Source organism: Epinephelus fuscoguttatus, linkage group LG7 (assembly GCF_011397635.1).
Source record: "Epinephelus fuscoguttatus linkage group LG7, E.fuscoguttatus.final_Chr_v1".
In the NCBI taxonomy this organism is placed as follows: domain Eukaryota; kingdom Metazoa; phylum Chordata; class Actinopteri; order Perciformes; family Serranidae; genus Epinephelus; species Epinephelus fuscoguttatus.
Window position 1 is genome coordinate 43,047,643 of NC_064758.1, and position 27,437 is coordinate 43,075,079.

Sequence of the window (27,437 nt, forward strand, 5' to 3'; positions counted from 1 at the left end):
ATGGCTTTATGCCTGAGGAGTTGTTTCTTTGTCTTTTGTGTTTCTTTGTGGCTCAATATGTGCTTTGGATGACGAGAAACCCATTTGTTTCTTGTCGTATGTACACATGTATGTATTAAGAAACAATTTAAATTAAAGACATTGTAAAAAAAAAAAAGAAGAAGAAGAAGAAAAACTTCAGAGATGAATTACCTGATTATATAAACAGGACATAAGATTATATCAAGTTTAAACCCACTTCCTGTTTAAGTGCGGTGCCTTTCTGAAATGTCACACTAACTCAGCAGTTAACTGTACTATGGTAGAATTACTAACACCCAAACTAAAACAGGTAAATTTAACTGAATTTTTGATTTAATTCACCACATCAGTGGGTGTATAGAACGGTTTAGCATGATCAGATAATTGTTGATAGTCTGCTGAATATTTTCCTGATAATAAATAATTAAATAAATAATAAATTGTTTATTCTATGAAATGTAAAAAACAACAACAAAAACAAGGCCCAAGCTTCAGATTGCTTATTTTGTTCAATTTCAAGTAGAGAAAAGCAGCAAATGCTCACGTCAGAAGCTTGAATGAGCAAATGTTTGCCATTTTTGACTGAAACTCACTCATCAATAATTTAACTTTTTTGCACATTTCTTTTCTGTTGATCAACGGATTAAGCAATTCAACTTTAATTGCAAAAATGGTTGTAACTGATGAGAAATTAGCAGCGATGCTCATGGTCAAAGAGTTTGGTGATTTCCAGGCTGATGGTCACTTTCTTGAGCATAGAGTTGACCTGTCTACTACCGCTCAGGATACTAATATAATGATTTAGTTGTGAGATAGGACACATTGCAGTTAAAACCGTTCTGTCTACATGAAAAAAAAATCCCACTGAAATGCATAACACATTTATGTACACAAATTAAAAAAAGTTGCACTGTCATGTCTCAATAAGTGATGTCACAGCATGGATTTTTCATTTGGACAGCATTAAACGCTGCATTAAAAAACAGATAACAGCAAAGGAATACATGCATATCACTGTATAATAAAAATGTACACTGTGCTGGTCTGTCTCTCTTTAACTGGGTTGTTTAATGAGAACTAATCAATCATAAATCAAGTGTTTCTGTAAAGCTCAGTTCCTGCAGTCATCTGCAACTCTTTTGTATCTAGTGCCAGAGACTGAATACGAACCCTGTCAACCCTCTGTGTGGGGATACAAATATCAATACCAAATACCAGCCAGCCAAAGTAGGAATCCCAGCTGGGGGATAATTTTAGGTTTTCAAGGGTCACAGCAGAGACACTCTGACAGAAAACTGTCACACTGCACCACAGCAAATCTGAGTTACTCTAGTGCAGAACAGGCACAAAACATTAGATAGGCCACATGATATATTCATAATGAAATTCAAAACTCCTCATTAATCACAGAACAGAAACATTTTGAAAATGTACACCATTGTTGGGGGCAGTTTTAGGCCTGGTATTGAAGTATCAAGTAGTATCAAAACTTCTCTAGTAAAATGATACCTGCATTTGATCCTTTTTGTGCCCAGACCTAAAACAATATTTGTATTGTTTTGCTTGCAGCCAATCACTGCAAGTGTTCCTCCATTTCATACAACAAATAATTGGCCTACTACTGCAGCAAATACAACCCTACAGTCTGGTGTGGTGAAGCAGAGCTGGGTGAATTTGACAGTGTTGTTTGCACAGTCATTTAAGAAGTATTTTAGGACTTGAACAAAAAGCATTTGTGTAAAAATCATTTTGGCTTTCTTGCCTTTATTTAAAAAAAAAAAAAGATAGAGAGAGAAGGGAAGATGTGCAACAAAGGAATCGAACCAAAGTTGCTGCAGGAAGGACTTAGCCTTCCGTGCACGGGGCCCGTGCTCCACAAGGTGAGATACAAGGTACCCCATGTGAAAATAATTTTGATAGGAAAGAGTGGTGGAGGCAATTTATGCAACTGAATCCTTCCATTCACACGATGGCTATCAAATATGGTAGAAAAAAAGGCATCAAATGAAGTACTCAACTGGTATTGGTCTTAATTTAAGGGTACTGGTGTTGTATTTTTTTTAATGACACCTAGCCCTAGTCATTTGAAAAACAAAAATTTGAAACTCGCAGCTTGTTAAATGTTGCCGCTTTTCTCCACTTGATCTCATTGCAAATTAAATATTGCACAGAATAAGACATTTGAAGATGTCACTGTGGCCTCTGATAGTTGAGTGATAGTTTTCACTGTTTTCTGACATTTTATAAACAGTTATCAGTCAACTATTGGAAAACAACAATGTTGGTTGCAGCTCTAGTTCTTATGATAAATTTCCAGTCAACTGAACCACATTTAATTTCCAGTGTGGCTGCAGGGTGGCATCACCAATAATCTCCGCCTCTGACCTACTACTGCTCTGTTATCTAGGTGTAACCTGATTTGATGTGACTGGCTTTTATATGAGTCACTCATGACCACTCGTACGAGAGCTCATTCTTCCTACTACTGACATCATCCACCATCACGTCAACCCTTACGCAGACTAGCTGACTCAGACAAATAATAGGATTTGGTCAAATGTTTCCTGGACGTGTACTTTAGAATAAAACTGACTCAGAAATATGTAATGTTGCAGAGATAAATTGCTGGAAAAGGGCCACTCCTTAAAGTCGATGCAATTAATGCATCATTTAAGCACTTAATGAATGAAAACGTCACGCATTTAATCAGATGATGACCTGTCACGCCTCTCCATTTGGTGTAGCCTCAGGCCAAACTTATCAGCTGTTAAAACACTTTCCTGTCCTGTCTCTGTAGCTAGAGATGCACTGTCCCTGATAATGCCATTCTCTAAAGAGGCTTGTACAGTATGTGGACAAAGATAAGCATTATGAGATTGCATACTCAGGCATTTCAGTAAACGTCCAACACCACAAGTACATACTTTTTCTGGTGATGTCAATATCCAGTATCTTTTTTGAAAGAGCCTGAATACAAAAACAAGAACAAAAGGTTATTTTATGTAATCACTTACATTTAGTACTATTTTCCCACCTCAAGTATCAGTACATCAATTAGTTATGCATCCGATGCTACTTGCTGATCAAAGGATTGATTAATTAGTTAAACGTGTTATTTTCAGTGGAAGAAACTCCTAGAAATTCCAGTACTGTTACAACACTATTACAGACATGCGTGCAAGAAATGAATCTTCTTCACTAACAATAAAGATACGGCAGCAAATATTCTTCACAGAAGATTTTTACTACCAAAAGCTTATTTCAATAAGTGCTTGTAGTAGTATCTGAAAAAAAGACCAACTGCTTTTTAGGTGCCAAATGACTGTTCTTATACTCATATGTTGACTCAGTGCTCATGCTTGTGGTTTTTACTTCTACTTTTATTCTACTGCTAGTAGGGGTAGGAATCACCAGAGGATATACTAAATGATATCATAATACTTAAGTCACGATACAATATTATTGCGATTTTAAATATGTTGCGATATGCTGAGTATTGTGATAAAATATATTACAGTATTTTACAATTCATTACCTATTTTCAACTGTAAATTGTGTCCCCAAAGGAAAACTTAGTCAAAATCTGTTTTATCTAATAAGAATTTTTTTCAGTCTGTTCATCTCACTTCAGCCATTTTTTTCACAGCAAAATGTATCTGGTGGACTGAAAAAGCAATCAATCAAAATCAATACTTGCCACAAGAAAATATGCAGTACTATACCGTATTGATTTTCCCCCACCCCTACCTGCTGGTGACATTTAGGAGTGACACTCTCCCAGAAGAATCACTACATAAAAGACAAATTCACAGGGATACACCTGAAGAATGTAACATGATTATCAATCCAAAACCAACACTGCACAGATACAGTGCACTTACAGCAACATCCCCACAATGGATTGTTACTCTGAAGTCTGCAATCATTACAACAAAGCAACTTAAAATTCAAAATGGAGACAAATGCAATATATTTCAATCCCTTCTGACAAAAAAAGAACAACACTGGAGCTTATTATGCAAAAAGGCTTTACAGGTCTGTGCTCAGAGGGACAGTCAGGAGAGGAAGAAGAATTGGAGGACTGGGCTGCTGCCTGCTATCTGATCAGATAGATAGAACCAAAGCCAAAACCTGCGACTGTATAATAAAGTGCACACTACATGTCCAAAGCATCTTCTGCCATAAACATGCATGCACTGTCACACACCCACGCAGTCAGCCAGTGTGTGACACCACCTGCCACTCCACATACACATCACATGAGGACGGACACAGACAGAAGCTCTCCTCCAGCTATTTCAGATCCGCTCGTAAGCAAACCAATAATAGGACCTGTCCCATTAACAACAACACAATGGGAATAGTTTGGACTACTTAGCTACAGATTCTTAAATAGCCTGGCTGTTCAGTTGACGTGCTATTTATCAACTTGCAATAAAAGTTGCACCTGTCTCTCCAACATTGCCAAAGACAGGCGTGATCACAAACACATCGGCTCACTACCAGACCACAAATCCGGATTTATCCTGTGATGTCTCTCTCCAGTTTTACAAGACTTTTACGTTAGGACTCACAATAATCGATATGACGCCCCGGGATCTGAATCCAGCGTCTCCCTGCCCCACTGTAACGGGGGGTCTCAGTTCGTGACTGGCAACCGAACTAGAAAATACCGGTCGGCTCGGGAATCAAACCGTGGTTAAAGCGGATAATCTCCAGGCGCTGCATCAAAGGCACACACACACACACACACACACACAGCATCCATGTTGGTTAGCCTAGCCTGCACTGAGCGATATGCCTGGTTTGAATAACCCAGCTAGCACTTAGCTCGCTAACTAATCCAAGGGCAGTAAAGCTGAGTAACGTTAGCTCACCGGCTAACTGTGCTCACGTCTTACCTTGTTTCAGTGTGGCTTCAGTTTACTCTGAAGTGAAGCGTATCTCGACTTTTATTTTATAATACTCGCATCCCAGTTCTGCTTTGCTCTCCGCCGTTAGACCATTCAAACAGCCGGTAGTACAACCACCGAGCTAACGGCTACACCGGGAGGGAACGGGCTGTCAATCCCATGGGTCAATCCTCGCGGAGTGGAGCGGTTGCGCGGAAACCCTCCCACTCACTCGCCCGCCCCCTTATCAGTGCGCGAGCACTGTGCGCGCGCTCACAACGTAACAGGAAGTCAGCTACGTTGCTAGTGAGCGACGAAGAAAAAGTTGTCGATAAACTCTTTCAACAAAACTTCAGGTATTTGAGCACGATTCATTTGTAAACTTTATTAAACCTGCTTCTATACAAAGATAGATATTTTTTCTCATGTTCCAATAATTTTGCTGGTTAGATAAATTGTACGAGTTTGGTCTTTGTCGTTTGTCGGTTTAGCCAAGTCACGGGCTAACGTTAGCACTGACAACCAACAGTCAAAGCCCCTCAATGCTAACGAAGCTAGGTGGCTAACTGCTACTTTAGTTAGCTTGTGACAAAAAAGTGTTTGTGACACAAACAAACAGCTCAACATCCCTGAAACTTTAAAATCAGACAGCGGTGATATTTTCACGGTCATTTTACGTCTAAAATGTTATTCTATGTAAAAAGCTGCAAGCATTAAAACATAAAAATGATAGTTTCTAGCCTACAGCACAGTAATGTTAGCTAACTCCTTGAGTTAATGTCAAAACATTATAAGATTTAAATCTGCCGGCATCAGATTAAAAAGTTAGTTAAAGTCATTGGTATTTCTTTAAGTAACTTATTTACAAAATACAGTTATCAGTGGTAAGCAACATATTTGTTTGCCAAATTGTCACAAAGTAATCAGAACAAAAGGACTGAATGCTTCACAAAGCAAAAATTAAAGGGGGACACCACCTACATTAGTGAGTCCAGTATGTTATGTCCATGGCCTAGGAAAGCTCAATTAATGTTTGTTAACATGAACTACTCTCTCAAAACTTGAAACTAGAGAAACAAGTCTCAAACTTGTGATGTCATGGAGTATAATGTCTGGACCTGGTCCACAGACTGTGCATGGGGACCTAATTTTGTGGACCCAGAGAATGTTTGTTTGTTTGTTATCTATTATACCCACATAAGCTTTATTCTATTGCAGCGTTCTCAGTCTTTTCCCAATTCATTGTCTATGCTTCAGCTCCAGACTTTATGCCCTATAACATCACAGACTTGAGTTTTAGCACCCTTTGAGAATTGTTAATGACTGCTAATATTTTTGGACTGTCTTACACCATAGTTATAACATGTATGAATTTTGAAAATGGGTGTAGTTGCCCTTTAAGTCCTGAATTTTTGGTTAAAAAAACAACAAATTAGTTGTTGTATTAGTGTGTAGCAACAGCGTTGGCACTAAAAGTATTCACATTAGTTGGTGAAAATGACAAGGACCTGAGATTTATGTATTGGCCAACTTGTACATTTATATGTGCAAGGACATTGTTTTGCTTTTGATAGTTTTGCTAAATATGGTTTCAGCTGTGATTCAACTAGGTTTCTCCATGACTCACACATACAAAAGCAACTCAAAAAAGTGGTACATTTCTGTCCCTTTTCCACTTCTTCACAAAGAAACTCTAGGTTAGCCATATGATTAACAGTCATGTCAGAGTTAAATACAAAGTATGTAAACTTGTATGGTCTTGCAAACCTGACCTTGTTTTCCTTTCTTCCGGTATTCAGGGTTGTTTACAGAGAGATCTAAAGATGTCTTCAGGCGCTCTCTTTCCAAGCTTGGTGAGCGGCTCCAGAGGAAGCTCCAGCAAGTACCTGGTGGAGTTTCGTGCCGGGAAAATGACTCTGAAGGGGAACGTAGTGACACCTGATAAACGCAAGGGCATGGTGTACATCCAGCAGTCTGACGACTCCCTGATTCACTTCTGCTGGAAGGACAGGACGACTGGCAATGTTGATGATGTGAGTAACTTTAATAACAGCTGTTACATTCACATTTACATTGAACAGCTGTTGAATTAAATTCACATTTGTGAGGTTAGCCCAGCTTATTTTTTCAAGATAAACAGTTTTATAAAGACTCCTTCAAGTTATTATTTTTTAAATTTAATTGTGACCACATTTTGGACTTGCTTTAGGCACACAAAAAGTAAACTTGGCGGTAAATTGGTGGACAAACAAAGACCGTGACAGACACTGTTTGTTGCTGCGTTAAAATGGGGTCATGGTTACCGTGTTAATGAGAAGAGTATTCACAACCTCACAAGCTGAAATTTTCTGAGAGCTCTGAGTTCACAAGTTTGAATGCAGCATCAAAATCACCTCAAACATAATTTGGCACTTTTGTACTGCAGTTTCTAGTTGTTTATCGATCAACATATACAAGGCTACAATATAATTCCAATAAACTAAGATTATCCCAGTCAATGTAATCCTCTAGCTCTAATCAGCAGGAATGATTTTCAATCTGCTACATTCTCTTATTCACACTACAACTGCATATACTTTGAGTAATCGTTGATTCTAGTGGGAGTGAAATTTGTAGATTAAGTAGAATTTTAAACATGACAACCCTTGTAACCAATAAGATCCCTAAAAAAGTCAACAGCTCAGTCAACCTGTCTAGGGCTTGTACTTAGTGGTACAAGTTTGCAGTAAACAACATGTTTGCTGAGGGTTCACATGGAAAGCATCTGCAAAGACTTTGGCAGCTGGTGTGATCACACTTTTTTGAAAACTCAGCATGACAGAAGTTGTTTCTATCTTCAGACATGTTGCACATTCCACAAATACCACAAAGAAAATGAGGGCAGTGACGGCACTCCTGCAGTGAGAAAAGAGTGTCGCCTCAGTTTGTCATTTTGCTCTTTTCTCTGTTCATTCTGCAGCTGTACATACAGGCATTTTTCATACAAGCAATCCAGACACACTGAATCATAATTTAGCTGGCACTCTACAGAGAAGGCTAGGTGACTGTGTCTTTATTTCAGAGCAGCAGTGACGCTGCTGCCTTGGTTTTCCCTTTCGGTAATTGGTTGATGTTGATTTGTTGTGGCAGAGCAACCTCAGTGTTTTCCCCCTCCATCTCTCTCCTGTGAATGTCTTATGTTGTGCCTTTTTTGTCCCAGGACCTGATCATCTTCCCTGATGACTGTGAATTCAAGAAGGTGAGCCAGTGCACCACCGGACGTGTCTTCGTGCTGAAATTCAAGGCCGGATCCAAGAGACTGTTTTTCTGGATGCAGGTGAGAGGAAGATGTTTTTCATCGCCTTCCTAATGGGGGGAGAAATGAAAACTGTCTTAGTGAGTACATGACATCTGTGTCCATTTATGTCCAGGCAGATGGTTGTTCAATAGAGAGAAATTAAGAGGGAGGCAATAATGAGCAGAGAAGAGGGATTATTACACTCATGATGACAGAGTGTGTGTGACTGTCATCAGTGTGTTTGTCAGGCAGACAATTTATTATCTCCAGCAGTTTGCTCTTTTTATCTGCTCCAGTCTGGAGGGATTCTATTAGTCAAATGAACAAAGTCATATCATCCTGCAGGCTCATTTGTGTCAATATATATTCTTCTGTTAGATTTTCTTCTGACTTTTTGATGCATATTTCATCTATTAGTTTGTAGAATTAGGTCACTTGCGAATCAGAGACAAGAGCACAATAAGTTAAAATATACACTGAGCTTTTCTGTATTGTTGTTGTTGCCTTGTTCTATGGGGAAGTAAGCTCTGATTTCAAGGAATTCCTGCATGTCCCATTCACCAGGAGCCAAAGAGTGACAAGGATGACGAGTACTGCCGTAAGGTGAACGAGTACCTGAACAACCCTCCCATTCCCGGAGCGGCAGGAAGCGGAGGCGGCAGCGGCCACGAACTCTCTGCACTCGGAGGAGAGGGAGGCCTGCAAAACCTGCTGGGAAATATGAGCCACAATCAGTTGATGCAGCTGATTGGACCGACGGGACTGGGAGGACTGGGTGAGCACCACTGGATAATTCTTTGATATGTATACACCTGCACGCACACCACTGCAGATAGTCGTTAATCTGTCGAGAGCAGGGAAATCTTTAGTAAAGTAAACACAAATGTGTATTTGCATGTTACAAATGAGCTGCTGTATAACAAGACAGGAGAATGTTAAGACACACGAGGACAGTAAAGGCTCTGACATACTTTCAAAGTCAGTGGACAGCTGCCGCCATGTGGACGCGGTTCTGTTCATAGTACAGTTGAGGATCCATGTCAACCCCCAGCAGTAAACAGAAGGGCAGCGAGGTGCGTTTACCTGCTGCCAACATCAGGTGAAAGTAAAACTAAAAAGACACTGCTGGGTCTGCAGTGAATGTCTGTCGAATATCCATCTTAAAACTAACTACACCGTTGTGTGATGACATCACTTAGCTTGACCACAGTGTTTTGGACTTGACTGGAGTGTTGCTTGTACTCCCTTTTTTTAACATTTATTTTAATAAACATAAAGTGAAGCTATGCTCACAGTTGATGTATGTTTTTAAATAAGAATCAGACATCAATGTAGACCCTTTTTGATCTGTTGCCTTTGTCTAAGGAGGCCTGGGAGCTCTAGCAGGACCAGGACTTGCCAACTTGCTGGGCAGCGGAGGACCAGCCACAAGCAGCTCCTCATCCAGGTAAGAAAGAACACAGATATGGACCATAAAATATGTAAAAATGTGATAACTTACCTCTGAATCAATGATATCTCTTTGCTCTGTCCTCTTCCTTTCCCCTCCTCCTCCTCTTTAGCTCTCGTAGCCAGTCAGCAGCCGCCACTCCGTCATCAGGCGGAGCCCCCAGGGTGAGCTCCTCTCAGGCCCCCACCACCCCTGTGACTCCTGCTGCCTCAGCTGTCTCTCCCACCAGTGTTGCTCCCTCCACACCAGGTACACAGAGTGCAGTACTGTTATTGTGTGTGAATGTTAATTAAGAATCCTGAACCTAAAACTGAACCTGATAATGTCTACTACTTATCTTTATATTTTCCTGCAATTCCTATAAAAGAAAAAGATGATTTGTCCAAAAATCATCCTTAAATTTGACTATAACTTATATTAAAAGGGTCTTAAAGGCATTACATTGAAGTCTGATACCTGTAGACACCTTGCTCTGAACCTGTCCTCGTTTGTCTCGTCTGCAGCCTCAGCTCAGACTCCCCAGGCCCCAGCCTCTGTTGGAAGCCCTACCTCCCACCAGCCCATCCAGCTCAGTGACCTTCAGAGCATCCTCGCCACCATGAACGTCCCAGCAGCGTCGGCTGCTCAGGGAACAGCGGGTGAGTGACAAATGATTGAATGTGGGGCAGTATTCTTGGTATGGTGCTGAGTCAGCCTGAATACAAACATCAGCTGTATGAGGGAGGCAGAGGACAGAAATATGGTCAATGGAGAAAAGAATAAAACAGAACAGTGAGTAAATCCAGGAGTGTTTCAGTAAATATGACTAACAGGACTCCTCTCTTGTTCTGCAGTGGACCTTGCAAGTGTTTGCACCCCAGAGATGATGGCTCCCATCCTGGCTAACGCTGAGGTCCAGCAGAGGCTCCTGCCCTTCCTCCCCAGTGGAGAAAGTTTACCGCAGAGCGCCGAGGAGATCCAGAACACAATCAACTCCCCTCAATTCCAACAGGTAACAGATACACACAAAGAAGCTCCAAGTAAACACTCACATTCTCATCAAGACAATTTTAAGTGAAATAACAACCTCCAACATGTTGATCTCAAACCGCACTGACTGTGATTCCTCCCTCCCTCAGTCCATGAGCATGTTCAGCAGTGCCTTGGCCTCCGGGCAGCTCGGCCCTCTCATGAGTCAGTTTGGTCTGCCGGCAGAAGCTGTGGACGCCGCCAACCGAGGAGGTGAGACGCACGCTGTAGACGATAGACTTGAAAAACATGTAGCTATTCCTTTAAAGGGCAGGTTTGTTATTTGTTTAAGTTTTTATATCATTCTTCAGCTTCCTGGTGTGTTCCTTATATTCTGAACATTTAATTTTTGGTTAAAAAATGCTGTTTCCCTAAGCCCGCTTCTTTATGACTAACCCAAGCCTTCTTTGGGAGTTTGGGAATTGTTTTAAATTTAGACATGCGACAGGCGCACTCAAACCAAAGAGACGCAACTGCAGCACACAGGTGTTCCAGAGTGCCTATTTCTCAAGATGCAACAACTGCAGTTCAACTTCTGGAACGCAGCAGCGCGCACTGCATGTCACATGACAAGGAACAACCATTCACACCTGGCAGATGTCTTTCTCTTTGTCCATTATTATCAGTCTGTGATAAATATGGAAAAGTGAATAATTTTAGTGAAGGGATGCCCAGAGCTGTACATCTGTGCCACTGGCAGTATTTTCGGCCTAATACACACTTACAAAACAACACCTGGAAGAAGGTCAGCTCTGGTAAGTCGTCTGTGATATGGTGCTGGTTATGGTCACTTAGCAACCTCAGACGCTACCTGCCTCTGCGGCCTTAAACGTTGGTACAGAGTAGGCACTAGAGTAGTACCCAGACACTGCTTTTTCTTAAGGGGGTCGTTGGCTTTTGAAAAAAAAAAAATGCAGAGACATAGGTAGTAGGAATTTATAAATCCTCAACATATGAGGATAGCGGAACCAACAACACTCACATTTTCAGCTGGGATACTCAAAGTAGAGGATCCACTGTCTGCCAGCTAGCTGTCACTGTACCCTGGACGACATGGGGAGGTGCAAATTCAGACAAAATTGACTATGTTACCAGGATTTTGTTGCATGGCTGAAACCGGAACAAGGCAATGCACACAAGGTGTGTTTAATGCAAAAAGTTTTTCAAACTCTGCACACATCCCACATGCAGAGTGAAAAAACCCAAAATTCCCAACAAATGGCAGATGTTTCCCAGTTCTGCTCGACCCTCATCCACACCACCAGACAAATAATGTCATGTTGTGTGTTACAATAAACATTTAATTTGACAAAATTGTCCTTAACCAAAGTAACTGATGTTGGTTCATGTTTTTTTTTTGTTTGGTCTTAAAATTAATTCTGAGTCAGATTAAAAAAAAAAAAAGTCCTAAAGTCCTAATTTTTGTAACATTATTTCCTCTGTTATTTATTCATAATTATATGTTTGTATTTTGTCTCCCTCTGTCAGACGTGGAGGCGTTTGCCAAAGCCATGCAGGGCAACAGAGGAGACGCCAAAGACAAGAAGGAAGACGACGAGGACATGAGTCTGGATTAGACCACACTCTGCCAAGCCTCAGTAAAATCTGTGATTCCTTTTCCTCCTTGTTACTTTTTCTTTCCCCTCCTGTCGTTAATGCTGTCTGACACTTCTCTATACCAAAGGCAACACTCTGCTCCTCACTCAGGATCAACAGCAAAGGGTTAGCAGAGCCGTTGACACGTGAACGTTTGGCCAGTTTTCACTGTGACGACCATGTGACTGACATTATCAACAGCTCTGTGTTTTTATACTGACCATCACTTTTATTCTGAAAGGAGTTACGAAACATCGCAGGGACTGAGCCTTACGTTAGATTTTGTTTTCTTCCTGTTGTTCCACAGACTGTCACCGCCCGAGTCTTTGTGATACACTCTTGATAATAAAAATCATATTAGCAAACAAAAACAACTCACCTCAAGACTCTTCTTCTGCAGATGGGAAACAAACACTGACACTACAGTTTGTATTAAAAACTTTATTTAAAAAATACATTTACAACACATGGGGGGCTGGGAGTGTGGGGAGGGAACAGCTTATTCTTTCGGTGACATTTTCTTTTTTTATATAAAGTGGTTATATTACATACAAGCTTCACACTCATGTTTGGTACATGTTTACATTTATGACGGAATAGAGATGGGAAACGCTGCTTGCAACCTGGACGTGACCTCACAGATGGGACAGTTATGACGTTGTCTCGCTTCATGGTGGAATTAATCTTTTGACTTTCCAACACTGTGTAAGGAGGAGGAGAAAACTGACTTCTGATTAAGTTGTTGCTGTTTAATCTGTAAATGTGGAAGCTGAGAGCGGCCGTACTTGAAATAATTTTTTTAATGCCTTTATCTTGAGATCATGAGTTAATAATTTTGTTATCGAACGTGATAATGGCTTAATTTGTCAATACTCAAGAAAACAAATAAGCAATTTCTCAACAGGATAATTGATCACTTTTTGAATAGTTGTTCTTAAATTCAAAAATGATTGATTGATTCATTTAACTTCATGAAATCACTGATTTAAGGGACGCAAACAACTCACTTTTTCTGCGTGAATCGTCTCTGATAAACGAGAAATAAAAGGAAACGACTTTTTGTTTTGTCGAGATAACCAAGCTTATTCCTTTGGGATAATGAAAAAATTAACTTGATCTTAAAATTAGACATACAAAAAAAGACTGTTCTTGACTTCCATACAAAACCTTAATGCAGAGGAGAAAAGAAAATTAAGGTCATTATACACAAGGAAGCCAAGAATGGGTGTACTTGGAATTATTTTTTGAACGCCGATATCTCCAGATGAGTTAATTATTCAATCATCTCGAGAAAACAAATCTCATTTTCTTGTGATAACGGGTTAATTTATGTTGATTCTTGAAAAAAACAAATGGCGATTATGTAACAAGATAATTTTCTTGATCGACTTGTGTTCTCCAGATCAAGAAATAATTACGGAGATTATTAAGCGTGTCTGGTTCATCTGATTACACCTGATTTCAGGGATGCAAACAACCCACTCTTTTGCGTGAATCGTCTCTGATAAACATAAGTAATAACAGGAAACAACCCTTTGTTTTGTTGAGATAACAAAGCTTATTTTCTTGAGATCATGACAGAATTAAGTCGGTCTCAAGAAATAAAAGCAAGGTCGACTGTTCTCAGCTTCCGTTTAAAACCATAATGTAGAGGGGGAAAGACAGTTAAGGCCGTAACACATCAAAACAGTGTTGGAGCAGCGACTAAAACACCTGCTCTTATCTCCTCTTCTCTGCTTCTATGCAGCTAGTTGCATTTTAAATTTATTCATTATTTAATACAAAAATCACTGAGAATTAATTAACTCTGATGTTCCCAAAAGTCCAGTCCTAGTCCCAGTTACAGGAAACGTTTCCCATCTGCGCTGCCTGAGGACGTTGCTCATACATTACAGTGTTCACAGTGTACCGACTCAGTAGGTATTTAACATTCTCTGCTAGAGATGCACGATAAACAGCTGTATACATCCTTTAATATATGCGGATCAAGATTATCTGTGTTTGCAAAAGCAAGAAAAATCAAGCTGTGTTGCCTTTATTTACAATATACACACATTTTGTTTTTTATAATTGATTTCTGATTGATATTTGATATTTTGCAGCAGTCACCTGTATCAGTGCATCTCTGTGTGCAGACACGTGTTATAGCACCCTGTAGCACAAAAACAAACCAGTAATATTGCAACGACAAACTGTAAAATATAAAATATACATTTTTCTGAAAATAGAAAATAAATATTAATATATATATTTTAAATTAGCTACAGTAACATGACACCCACCACCAGTAATTTGTAGTTGGGGAATGTGAGGATAAGACTGTGTGTGTGTGTGTATGTTGGGTTTACATGTGTGGGCAGCCCTGCGTCCCCACAGCTCCGTGCACAGCCAGGGGTTTGGACAGCATGGCAGGTCTGTGGTTGATGGTCGCGAGGCGGATGCAGCCGTGGAAGGCTGGCAGGCCGGCAGGTAGACCAGGAACTGTGACGCCATCTGGTGGACAGAGAGGGGAACAGCATTTTAAAGAGAGCAAGCGCGAGAGCAGTAAGGAGCCACCAGGCAGCTGAAAATTGATGTTAAACTCCAACCAGATGATCAAAACACCCACCTGTGTCAACAACCTGTCACTGCATGAATAAAAGAAAAACTCCTCTTTTGTAGAGAAGTAAAAGTTGCATTGTACTGCGTAGTATTATGGCCACTTTTAGGGGGAGTTGATGTTTAAGGTTTCAAAACACACGGGCAATATTGTACCATAGACCCTCGCCGGCTACTTTATTAGGTACACCTTGCTAGTGCCAGTTGGTGCCATCTTCTTTTGCCTTCAGAACTGCCTTAATTCACACAGTTGCTGCAGATTTGTCGGCTGCAGATCCATGATGAGAATCTCCCGTTCCAGCACATCCCAAAGGTGCTCTATTGGACTGAGATCTGGTGACTGTGGAGGCCATTGGAGTACAGTGAACTCATTGTCATGTTTGAGATGATGTGAGCTTTGTGACATGGTGCGTTATCCTGCTGGAAGTAGCCATCAGAGGATGGGTACACTGTGGTCATAAAGGGATGGACACGCTCAGCAACAATACTCAGGTAGGCTGTGGTGTTTAAACCATGCTCAGTTGGTACTAAGAAAATCTCCCCCACACCATTACACCAGCAGCAGCAGCAGCCTGAAGCGTTGATACAAGGCAGGATGGATCCATGCTTCCATCTGAATGTGGTTTTTCCAATCTTCTATTGTCCAGTTTTGGTGAGAAAACCCGTGTGAATTGTAGCCTCAGTTTCCTGTTGTTAGCTGACAGGAGTGGCACCTGGTGTGGTCTTCTGCTGCTGTAGCCCATCTGCTTCAAGGTTGGACAAGGTGTTGTTGCTTCAGAGATGCTCTTCTGCACACCTTGGTTGGAACCAGTGCTTATTTGACTTCCTGTTGCCTTTCTATCATCTTGAACCAGTCTGGCCATTCTCCTCTGACCTCTGGCATCAACAAGGCATTTTGGCTCAATAATAAAGTGGCCAGTGAGTGTAGGTGGACCTGACCTTGATCGTTAATATCGTGACCTCGTTAAAAACTACCTTTATACTCAACATGAGAAGTAAACACATGGGACGTGATTTTGGTGTTAAAGAAGAAGAAGTACTCACTGGGAACTCCTCCAAGGTAAACGGTCTCTTTGGCCCCTGCAGAGCGGCTCTGTCTCGGGCCGACACTGTGCTCACTGGCTGCATCAACATGGAGCTGCAGGACGTTGCTCTTCTTCACCACTGGAGACACAATGACATAATTATCTTAGTGTTACAACAGGGCAACAACACAGTGACGAATAATGATCTGTTGACTTGAACTCACCTGTGATGGTGTGCCAGCGTCCGTTACATAGAGGTTCTTCAGGAGTGAAGGAGGTAGAGAATTCACCTTTACCGCTGTTTAATGAAACTGTCACCTACACACACACACACACACACACACACACACCGAATCCCCACGGTCAGGTTTTTATTTTAGTTCAATTATCATGCTTTATTTTTCAATCAAAAAAAAAAAACAACCTCTCTTTGGCTTCCTCTCACCTGTCCCTGGCTGAGGACCAAACTCAGGTATTGGTCAGGTGACGTCCCAGCATGCAACAGCAGCCCAGAGTCTGACACAGGCCGAACCTCCAACTGGATCTCCAGATCCCGACCCAGAACTAAAGACTCATCTGTAGGCAGAGAGACAGCTCTCAGTCAGCACACGACAGGACTCAAACAAGAGGACACACCATGACAGGAGAGCGATGATGATAAGTACCGATTGCGATGTGTCCTCCCTGGCCAGAGAAATATGCTCCAGGCTGTAGAGGGTCCTGGAAGCAGGGCACCGTCCCCTGGCTGTGAGTGGGGCTTCCTGCGGGGGCTTCGTTCAGCGTCAGGTCCCTGACACAACCGACGAAACCACCAGAGCCTGGAGCCTGAAGTTTAGAACAAAACAACACAGACAGGAAGTCATTACAACAGAACAGATGTGTGATTTCTGTGTTTGAGTCAGTGTGTGAGTTCACAGATTTTCACATTCAGATAATAACTAGTCCATACCCATTGGTAGCTTTGTCACCTTCTACCTATGCCAATCCTCAATGCCTATGTGCAGTTTCACATAGATTGACCACGTCAGTGAGTAGAAAAACGTGGGACAGACAGAATGACTGACTGACAGAATGACACACTGACAGTTTCTGTGATTATGTACAGCATACCATACCATGACTTAGTCATACCAAACATTAGAAACAACACCAACATTGGTCCACAGGGGGAGCCACAGCGATCGGTCGCATTTTAGCCATTTTGAAGCATTTTTCTGTTGTTATAGCGCCACCCAGTTGCCAATTAGAGTTAAATTTCTCCAGTCACCTTGAGGCGTCCTGTTCTACATATCTACCAAGTTTAGTAAAAATCCATATGGCGGTTAGGCCTAGATAAGAAATGAGCTCTCTAGCGCCCCCATTTTGTTTGATGGGGTCAATAATGGAGGGTCCCCTCAGATTATGTGTGGTCATATGCCTACAAAGTTGCGTGGTGATGGGTGAAACCCTTGAGATGTTCTACACCTTTATGTGATGAGCCACGCCCTCCGCAATATTCATTGCCTTATAGAAGCTCAGTTTTAGGAAGTTTTCCAACTTTTGCCAAGAGGGAACTTTAGATATTGGTCCCTAGATTATGTTCACCCAGTTTCATGCAGATCGCTCAAACTTCCTAGGAAGAGATCCATTTGAAGTGTTTTTCAAAAAATTTAAAATGGTGGAAAATCTATATAAGCGGAAGTTATGGGTTCTTGAGGCAAATGTGTTCCTCATGAGGAGAGGCATCTCTGTGCAAAGTTTCATGTCTCTACGACATATGGGGCATGAGATATGCCCATTCAAAGTTTGACATTTCAATCGGTTGCTATAGCGCCCCCCTTTGGCCAATTGATGTAATATTGCTTCATTGGCATCCTCCCATGACCCTCTACCACTGTGCCAAATTTCACATGGATTGACCAAGTCAGTGAGGAGAAAAACATGGAACAGACGCACAGACAGAGTTTTTGTTATTATATAGTAAGATCACACCACTGTCACTTTGGTCTTGTAATTTTGTCTTTGATGTCACTTCTTTAGTTTCTGTTCTATTTTATATTGTTGTTTTAGGTTTATGTACTTCTTATTTACATTTTACTTAACATTTTTTATTTTGTCCCTCTTCAGAGCAACAGATATTTTTCCTTGAGTGACTGGGGGAAAATGTATGACCCTTCCTCCACATAGATAGGCTCTAACCATATGTCTTTATATTCAGACCAAATGTAGGTATTGGAGGCGATGCAGTGAGCAAACGGCACATGAGTGAGAGTTATCACCAAAACAAAGCAACTAAAAATCCATGTGTTTTGGGGGGACAAGAGGAGACATGGCAATAGAACTAAAACTGCACCAATATGACAACATTTCGATTTTAAGCCGACATAAGAGGTGTCCTAAATAATGTCCCTTTCGTTGTGAGCTGAACTTTTGTTGGACGTCCTGTTTCTACTCACATCTGTCACTTGCTTTGAAAGCGCCACAATGGACGAAGTTCGACTGATTCATGAAGTTGAAATGAGAAATAATCAACAGGACACCTTCTAATTTTACAACAGACACCTAAATAGGGTAAAGTCCTGCTGGAGAGAGAGCGCCAGGGTGCTGAAAGTTTCTGGTGAGCTTGGCTACTTGCTGTTGGTGATACTGTCATGTCTATCAGAACATAAAATGTGTGTCAGTTCCAGTCAGGACTGTCTGCTGAGTCAAGCGTGACACCTGGTAAGATCTGGTATACTGGTCCAGTCTGGTGTTTGGCTCAATATCAAAGCAATATGAAAACTTGCTCACCGGCCCAACCATATTAACCAACATATAATTCATTTTCTTAGTAACCGGACCGATGATGGTGTCAGGTTTAGTTATTGAGCTATAGCTCTATAAATTACAGTCTAACAAAGGTAGAAAAAGCCTATTATTTATCTCTAGTATACCTGTTATCACACCTGGTCAGGTAACTCTCATGTGTGTTATATAGTTTGAATGTTTTACCGTCAGTAGGGGCGGGACTCCTCCGATGTATAAAGGCCCCGTGAGACGAGTCCTGTCTCCTCCGGGGATTTTCTTCGACTGAGCGTTGATGCCGTCCACGATCAGACTGATCTTCTCTCCTTCACGCTTTATAAACACCTGAGGTGACACAAGACAGAGGCAGAGCAGGTGAGATACTGAGGTGACTCAGACACACGACACTGTGTGACATGTCTGGGTGATAGAAAATACTAATTATGAGATGAAACAGTGTCACACAGATAAATTCACTTCCTGGGTAGGACAAGTCATGTGACCCTAGCGTGCGAACTCACCGTGTGCCAATGGTCATCGTTGTACTTCTTGCGGCTGCGCAGGCTGACCTTCCTCTTCCCTCCGTCCAACAGGAGCAGCAAGTGGCCGTCCAACACGCTGAGTGACATCACTGCTGCGCCGCGCTGCCCGCCAGCTGCGTACAGCACAATACCATCAGAGGAGTTGATCCTCACCGCCATGGAGATGTGAGGCCTGCAGACACAGCGAGAGAGAAGGGTGATTGAATATTAACTTACAGACATTCCCCAACATCTTATGACATTTTTAAAGATAAATTAGTTTACCTTTTTTGGCCACAACAAGCTGAAAAACATTACTGGTTGTGTGTTGAAAAACATCCCTGTATTTACTTGATGAATGCGAGTCCGATACTCTCTCCATTTAGCTCAGGTTTGGGCTCCACCACACCCAGGGAAAAGTATGTGGCTTTTTAGCTGCTTAATGTTTCAGTTGTTTTTCACCAGCTAGTCGCTTACTTTGTCTTTAGTTTAGTGTTCAGTGGGTTAATAGAGCTTAAAAACAACTTCAGTCTGGACTGCAGTGGTGGACCGTCATTCAGAGACAGCGTGGCTAAATAAAACATCCTTATGAGATATTATTCTCGATGACACCAATGATCTTTTGACTACAAAAAACCCAGCACTTTTGAAAAGAAAGTAAATGCACATAATCCAGTTTGTGTTGACACTCACATCGAGCTGAGAGAGCTGGTCAGAGAGTCGTATCTCTGGTAGCTGTGTGTGGAGCCGCTGAAGTGTGTCGCTCCGATCTCCTGGTCTGACTGCTCCCCCTGACACGACTCCCTGGTGTTACGGCTGCGAGACCCCGACGGCTTCTTGTGCTTTCCCTGAGAGACACAGAGTACATTTATTATGAGTTTATCACTGGGTACAGAGGTTCACTTCTGTCTGCTGTTTATGTCTGCACACACTTTGTCTAGTTTGTCTTTTATTTGTGGGAAAAGCAGAACTTGCTTTGCATGTGTGTGCGCATACCTTGGGTTTGTTGCTGTGTTTGGGCTGGGCAGCGACGATCTGCTGAGGTTTTTTGGCAGCGGGACAGTCCAGAGGAACGTTGACGTTTTCTTTAGCTTTCAGCAGGTTCAAAACCATCTGAGGACTTGTTGTCCTGAAGACAAGAGCCAAACACACAAACATTTCAAACATAAACTATAACCAGCAGCAGGTTACATATAAATACAGCAGGTCTTTTTTCAGAACTCCTTCTGTATTAATGTGTCTCCTGCTTCGATCGTCAGACAAGATGACCAGATGCCTTGAAAAAGATATTTAAAAGTCATGAATTTCATTTGCAAAGGCCGTGAGCATCTCTTCTTGCCTGTAGACATTTATAATAGTTTTAGCTTTTCTGAATGTGGTTACGTTCTGTTGTTCACAAACTTTAAGTGAGAGGATAAATTCATTGTTGGGTTTATTCTGTTGAGAAGACTTGCTGCGTAATTAAACACATTGTTTTCATTGACACACTTATATACATCATATATGGAGGTTTCTATCATCCATCCATACATATCCGCTAATCCAAGGTCAATTGCGGGGGCAGCAGGCTGAGCAAATTACTCCAGATGCCCCTCTCCCCAGCAACACTTTCCAGATGAGATCTATAATCCCTCCAGCGTGTTCTGGGTCTGCCAAGGGGCCAAGTTGGCATCCTGATCAGATGCCCAAACCACCTCAGCTGGCCCTCGCGTTATGAAGGGGCAGTGGCTCTACTTTGAGCTTCTCATGCTATCTTTGAGGTTGAGCCAAGCCACCCTCCCCAGGAAACTCATTTTGGCTGCTTGTATCTGCGGCTTCATTCTTTCGGTCACTCCCCAAAGCTCATGACCGTAGGTGAGGGTTGGGACGTAGATGGACCAGTAAATCGAAAGCTTTGCTTTCTGGCTCAGCTCTCTCTTCACTACAGTAACTCAGCAAAGCGCCCACGTCACTGCTCAAACTATGCCAAAGTGCCTGCCCATCTAACGCTCAACACATCAAGTTTCCATCAACAGTTCAAATCTAGGAATAACTCAAAGATTTCGACTGAGCTGTGTGTGCTCTTCCTGCTTGCTCCTCTCACCTCTTGATGAAAACATTGCTGATACATCCGGTGAGGTTGGTGAGGCCTTGGTTGGGCGTTCCTCCCAGGAAGGTGCTTCCCTGTGTGCTTGTCACACCACGCCCCCTGCTGTCCACTCGGATGCCCTCCTTTGCTTTCTCCAGCACATCGTCCATGTACAGACGCATCCTGCAGGGCGAGTGATCACACAGTCAGTCTTAATGATACATGAAGGTTCTCTACAACTAGATTTGTACCAAAGTGTGATGGCATCATGTTGATATTTGGAAGCTGTTTTAAAGAACAGCGGAGTCATCCTACCCGTTGATGTTGTTGTAAAAAGCGATGTAATGGCTGTTGTCATCGTTGTACGTCTTAAGTGTCTTAATCTCACTGTTTGCAGCTCTCACCACGACGTGGCCCTCATTCAAAAACACCTGACACACTCCGTCCTATACGCACACAACAGCCACAGGTTAACACACATAAAAATCCAACAACCAGAAAACACCATGGAAGATACTTTTAAGCTTACTGAGTGAGAGAGACAGCTTTTATCAGTCTAAACACACAACATAGGAGAAAGATACAGGAATAGATCGGAGGCTCATCCGACCTGATCGTGGTGGTAGAACATAAGACCCTCCTTCTGGTCGGTTCTGAAGCTGAAGCTGGCGTAGAAGTTGTTTCTGAGGCTGGGAATGTTGGTTGGAGCCAAGTCCAGGTAGCTCTGACCAGAGAAATGAGCCTCACGAGCCACCTGCATCAACACATACAACAGGTCAAGACACACTGTTATACTGAGTGTATATGTTTTTGTTTCTACACATCAGGGATATAACTGAATATCAAAACCTGTTCTGTTTTCAGTCGTTAAACAAAGGAGAAGAGATTCATTTCTATGCAGATGATATCGTTTTCTACACTACACAATCACTTGTCTAAATCAAGCCATTATTAACAACCAAACTGCTTTTCGCACACTTCAATTATAAATTTACCAATCAAAATAAAAAAAATTACAAACAAATTTGTTAAAAAAGTAGAAATCATTTATCTTCAAAGACTACAGAACTGAATTAGAAAATGTCTAATGTTCTTAAAATTTTATTATGTAAAGGATGAAACTACAGTTAACGCCTCACCATTATGCCCCAGCTAACAAGTCAAGTTGCACTTGCAGTTTACATCCATGTCTGTGAAAACATGGATGCTTCACACTTATATTGCCCCAGGCAGCACAGAAGATCTATACAATCAGCACAGTTTCAAGATTAGAGTCACCAATTTAGCATCTGACCACATGTCTGCCCTTCTGCTCCTGAGATATGACGCTGAGTAATGGCCAGAAAAGTGTTTTTGCAGAACATTATGAATTCACAGTGAAACTGACCTTTGACTTTTTGGATCTAAAATGTCATCATTTCATCATTTTACCCTATAAGACATCTGTGTGAACTTTAATCTTATAAGAATTTTTGAGTTATGGACAAAAACACTTTTATCTAGGTCCACATGACCTTGACCACCAAAGTCCGATCAGTTTATTGTTGAGTCCAAGTGGAAATCTGTGCCAAATTTGAGGAATTTCATTCATGGCTTTCTTGAGATGTTGTGTTCACAAGAATGAGCTGAACGTTAGATCACAGTGACCTTGACATTTGACCATCCAATTCTTATCAGTTCATTCTTTAGTCAAAGTGAACGCTTGCGCCAATTTGAAGAAATTCCCTCTAGGTGTTCTTGAGACTTTCACTTTCACTAGAATAGGATGGACATATGGACGGACGATTTTAAGGATGGACAATCCAAAAACTTAATGCCTTCAGCCATGGCTATCGCCGATGCACAGGCCTAAAAAAACTACTCTTAATCCCCTTTACACAACTGGTGACCTGTGTTTTCTTACCAGGAGATCACTGTCACAGCCAAAACTGACTCCAGAACTGGTCATCCTCTTCAGGTCGATGTGAGAGTCCTGGGCCTTCACGTTCCTGAAACAGCCCTTCAGAGAGCCCTGCTTCGGGAACAGAGGCTTCAACCTAAAAAATGAGACAGAGACAGAATGAAACAACCCGAAAGACAGAGCTCTTTAACAAAGTAAAGTTCTTTTTTTAAATTTAAAGCTCTACTTCTTTGGCAGAATTAGAGGCAGAAGATTTCCTTCACAAGCTGAAAACCTTGCACCTGTGAAATATCATTCATATGGAGTCATGTTTGTGTCCACCTGATGACTGTAGTCGCAAATATGCCTCAAGGGGCTTCTGGGTCCTGGCATTCATGTGGATGCCACTTGATGGACACCAGCCACCAAAACACAGCTTAAAACCAAGTATACTCCCTCATGGTGACAGCACTCCCGGATGGCAGTGGCCCCCCAGCAGGACAATGCACCATGCCAGACCTCAGAAACTGCTCAAGAATGGCCAGAGGAACATGACAAAGCACTCAAGGTTGTTGACTCATCCTCTAAATTCCCCAATCTGATCAAACATCTATGGAATGTGTGGGTACTCCAGAGGCACCCCAATCCACAATGGGGCCTCCTTGGATCGGACTTGGCTCTGACATGTCAAGGCATGAACACAGGAAGCTCTGGGGGGTGTCTTGTGGTGTCTGGCACCAGGGTTCTGTCGGCAGATACTTTGATCCCTGTGGGTTGTGAGGTGTGGTACCAACACGTCCCATGGATGCTGGATCAGATTGAGATCTTTAGAATCTTTTGCCTTGAGCTTTGCGTCACATTCCTTGGCCCATTCCTGAGCAGTTTTTGTGGAGTGGCATGGTGCACTGTCCTGCTGGGGGGCCACCTCTATTGGAGAGTGCTGTCGCCATGAGGGGGTGCACTTGGTCTCAAATGATATTTGGGTGAGTGAAGTGAGTCAGGTGGCATCCACATGAATGTCAGGACCCAAGGATTCCCAGCAGACCACTGCATTGTGATGAATGGTATTCATATCACCTGTCAATGGTTTTAATGTTGTGGCTGATTGGTGTATATATAAATAATAAAAATAAAATTGACTAACATTGATCATTAGAAATCAACACAAATTACAGATGTTGCTGACGGAGATGTCATTAGATCTGCAGGTTTTTGCCGAATTAAATTCATGAATATTTGCCCAAAATTCAATGGCTATCCATCCAATAATATGCGTACTCACTTCGCAGGCATCTTGTGCTCCGGTACTCCCCCCAGGTAGTAGCTGCCACTGAACGAGGGGATGCCCTCTGTGAACTGGTGGATGTAGAGGTTATTGCGGTTGTTCCTCACCACGACACGGTTCATGGAACGCAGGATGATGATCTCCAGCTGCACAGTTAAAACAACACGACACACATGCTGTGAATAAACAGCTTCCATTTTTGACAAGAACTCATTATTCTCTCCCTGTTTGTCAACCATTTAGCCTGCATACGATTCCTGTTGATTTAACAGGGATATCTATAAATACATAAAGTAGTCACACTGTATAATACACATGGGAATGACAAAGACAGACACGGCAGACTCACAGCTTTGGGGTCGGCGCCGCTGATCTTCAGGAATTCAGATGAAGGGTCTTTGGGCTCAAGCTCCACCATGGCATCATTGAAGTCATAGAAAACCTTCAGTCTGCCCTGGAGCACCGCCATACACAGGAACTGGCTCTGTTGGAGGAGAGAGACACAGATAACACTGAGAGAGCACTTCTAGCTTTGTTGACAGTCTTTAAATCAAACAGTCAAACAGTAATAACTGTAACTTGACCAATGCTTGACGTTTTAAGCTGATGCTGATATTTAAGACAGCAAAACAAAATTAAGGATCCTTATTTAAACATTTTTTTTTTAAATCTTTTGGCTGATAACTATCAGATTTTTTTTTTTTCTAAAGAATCGTGACCAAGATGTGCACTGAGCGGGACACTAAAGAGAACAAATAAACCTGTCAGTGCTCTCTGGTGGACAAATTATGTAATGACGACCTGGTTCCTAAACTATCACAAACATGCTTAGTACTCTTGTTCACAAATAAATTCATTTTTTTAAAAAATAGATGTGATCTATGTAAATGTAAAAACTTGATTCTGGAACAAACAAATGAATAAATGCTGGAAAAAAATCCTCGTTTTTTTAGAGAGTAGAGTTTTGTAAAAATTAAATAACAGAACGAATGAGTGCATGAATGAATGATGAATGACTGAATTCATGAATGAGTACCTCCTTATGTAGCAGGAGCAGTATTCCGTTGTGTGAAAGCAGTTTGACTTCCTGGTCGAAGCGCTGCATGCGAGCCGATTCACCAGTAAAGGTGATCTCAGCAAAACCGGTACCGTCAAAATACGCCGCGTCATTGACCCAGGCCTGAGTCAGCACTGGCTTGGACCTGGAATCATCAGAGGATGACAAATGGAAAATATGAGAGTGGGTTTAGTCAAAAGGAAAGAAAAGACAATCACTGTCTTATCAACAGACTGGACGTTATGTTTTTTTTTTTAATCCAACAAAGATTTAAATGAATAAATTAAATGAGAACGTGTACACTGACCTGCCACAAGGTTTGTCCTGTGTAGTGTTGAGGGCGAAGATGTTCTCAAAGTTATACAGACTGAGTACTTCCTCGTTGAGCGTATCAAGCTCGATACAGCCCTTAAAGTTAGCCAGGGCGAGCACGGAGGGGGGCTAAAAGAAAAAAAAAGAGAGGATAAAGAAAGAACATTATGTATGTGTATATCCCTCCCTGACTGAGCCCGACCCCACAGCACAAGCAAACAGCACATCATGTACTCACTTTGAAAGTACTCGGGTATCCTCCCACATAGAAGACAGTGTCGTCGGTCAAGAGGTTGAGCAGCCCCTGATCTCCTCCAGCCTCCGTGTAGGCTTTGGTGACCGTTTGGTCCCCCTCAGTGGCTTCTGACGACATGGACATCTGACCGTACTGCAGGATCCTGCATTCAGACGGATGGACAAACAGATATACATAAAGTAAGATATGTGGGAACAAGCGCATGACAGCAGTGATAAAAGCTATTGGACAGACATGACCACATGACCACAGAAGGGTTTGATGGCTGATAGTGACAGCTGATGTTTTTTTGAAAGGAGTCAGTATCTTAACCTGCACAGTGATGGGCAGGCACACACTGAATCTGCGCGTGTGTGGTTGTTATTGCTCAAAAACAACTGCTATCATAAATCAAAATTGTCTTTCACATTACGAGCCAAAAAATGAAACAAAAAAACAACAGCAGAACTCCACAGATTTTATTTCTGGATCACCAAAATATTTTTGATTTGTTACACATGTTGATCTATATGTTAATTTTTTCACTCCTTAGTTCATTGCTGTGCACACCAACCTGGTCTGGTGGGAGCTAGCTTGCACTGATGCTCATTCAGCAATTACGGTCGGTAACGCTGTCCCGACCCATCATTATGAAAAAAATGGTGGCCACCTTCTGGTCTCTCTCTAGTTTGTCCCAGTGAGTAAGCGGTTCTGTTTGGAGTCACATACCCCCTTTAACGTTGTTAACTACTGTTAGTTCTCCACTGTTAGCAGTGTCAGTGCAGCTAGTGGTGCTAACATAGTTAACAATGCTAAAGGGGTTTTGCGGCTCAAAAGAAATCGCTATCTCACCGGGGCAACATGGAGAGAGACCAAAGGGTGGTCACCATGTCTCCATATTAACGCCATCCTGCCACCATTGCTGAGTGACTGAACTGAAACCTGCTTACAGTATCCATAATAAGATGTAAATTTATTACATTTCTTTGTATATTTCAATGATAATACTTGCTCAAGCCATTTGAAAAAAATCATTTCATTATCCGAAACTACAAGAACAATAAAGAACAACACAATCATGTCACCATGTGAACATATAAATGTTTGTGTGTGTTACCTTTCCAGCACTATGCTGTTGAAGTTTCCATTAGATTTTACGTCTTCAGCCATTAACACCTCAGCTGTTTCTCCTCCAATGTTAAAGAACCAGCGCAGTCTCTTCCCCACCAGCGACATGCCCAGGAACTCCTTACTGGACTACAAAGACCAGACAGAACAGAAATGAACTACTGTACAGTAACCTGTCTCTCATCAAGCCCTCGCCAAGTATCTCCTCTCTGGACAAAAACTCCAAGATGCACTCTATCACTTATCATCTGTAATATATTCACTCAGTGGCCACTTTATTAGGTACACCTGTCAATCTAGTACAATCCAACACAGCTGTTAT

The 27,437-nt window shown here is 41.8% G+C and overlaps 3 protein-coding genes across 5 annotated transcripts in view; 1 reads left to right on the top strand and 2 right to left on the bottom strand.

The window, feature by feature from the left end:
- The window catches only part of dnajc5ab (DnaJ (Hsp40) homolog, subfamily C, member 5ab), a 36,772-nt gene extending 31,664 nt beyond the window's left edge, over nt 1-5,108 (bottom strand). Inside the window, exon 1 of the mRNA XM_049582221.1 lies at nt 4,923-5,108. The gene's annotated coding sequence lies outside the window, so the exon portion shown is untranslated. The remainder of the gene's footprint in view (nt 1-4,922) is intronic.
- Nucleotides 5,109-5,168: 60 nt separating this feature from the next.
- On the top strand, nt 5,169-12,588 carry adrm1 (ADRM1 26S proteasome ubiquitin receptor). Of its 2 annotated transcripts, none has more exons than XM_049582178.1 (10): nt 5,169-5,269; nt 6,713-6,946; nt 8,113-8,229; nt 8,755-8,965; nt 9,556-9,637; nt 9,753-9,889; nt 10,144-10,278; nt 10,474-10,631; nt 10,759-10,861; nt 12,137-12,588. In XM_049582178.1, exons 2-10 carry the CDS (start codon nt 6,737-6,739, stop codon nt 12,223-12,225), a joined length of 1,242 nt encoding a protein of 413 aa, XP_049438135.1. In that variant the 5' UTR covers nt 5,169-5,269; nt 6,713-6,736; the 3' UTR covers nt 12,226-12,588. The 2 variants fall into 2 exon arrangements, with proteins under 2 accessions (XP_049438135.1, XP_049438136.1); XM_049582179.1 differs by having other exon boundaries at nt 9,559-9,637; nt 12,137-12,587.
- Nucleotides 12,589-13,175: 587 nt separating this feature from the next.
- Nucleotides 13,176-27,437, bottom strand: part of lama5 (laminin, alpha 5) — a 137,852-nt gene continuing 123,590 nt past the window's right edge. For both annotated transcript variants that reach the window (XM_049582153.1, XM_049582152.1), the window contains exons 62-80: nt 27,105-27,244; nt 25,991-26,150; nt 25,748-25,881; nt 25,420-25,585; nt 24,733-24,867; nt 24,381-24,529; nt 23,123-23,255; nt 21,830-21,973; nt 21,535-21,665; nt 21,235-21,402; nt 20,148-20,280; nt 19,845-19,999; nt 19,152-19,344; nt 18,838-18,975; nt 16,533-16,692; nt 16,313-16,443; nt 16,092-16,185; nt 15,887-16,006; nt 13,176-14,737 (exon numbers count right to left, since the gene is read on the bottom strand). In XM_049582153.1, coding sequence (XP_049438110.1) covers nt 14,589-14,737; nt 15,887-16,006; nt 16,092-16,185; nt 16,313-16,443; nt 16,533-16,692; nt 18,838-18,975; nt 19,152-19,344; nt 19,845-19,999; nt 20,148-20,280; nt 21,235-21,402; nt 21,535-21,665; nt 21,830-21,973; nt 23,123-23,255; nt 24,381-24,529; nt 24,733-24,867; nt 25,420-25,585; nt 25,748-25,881; nt 25,991-26,150; nt 27,105-27,244 — 2,733 coding nt within the window. In that variant the 3' untranslated portion in view covers nt 13,176-14,588. The remainder of the gene's footprint in view (nt 14,738-15,886; nt 16,007-16,091; nt 16,186-16,312; nt 16,444-16,532; nt 16,693-18,837; nt 18,976-19,151; nt 19,345-19,844; nt 20,000-20,147; nt 20,281-21,234; nt 21,403-21,534; nt 21,666-21,829; nt 21,974-23,122; nt 23,256-24,380; nt 24,530-24,732; nt 24,868-25,419; nt 25,586-25,747; nt 25,882-25,990; nt 26,151-27,104; nt 27,245-27,437) is intronic.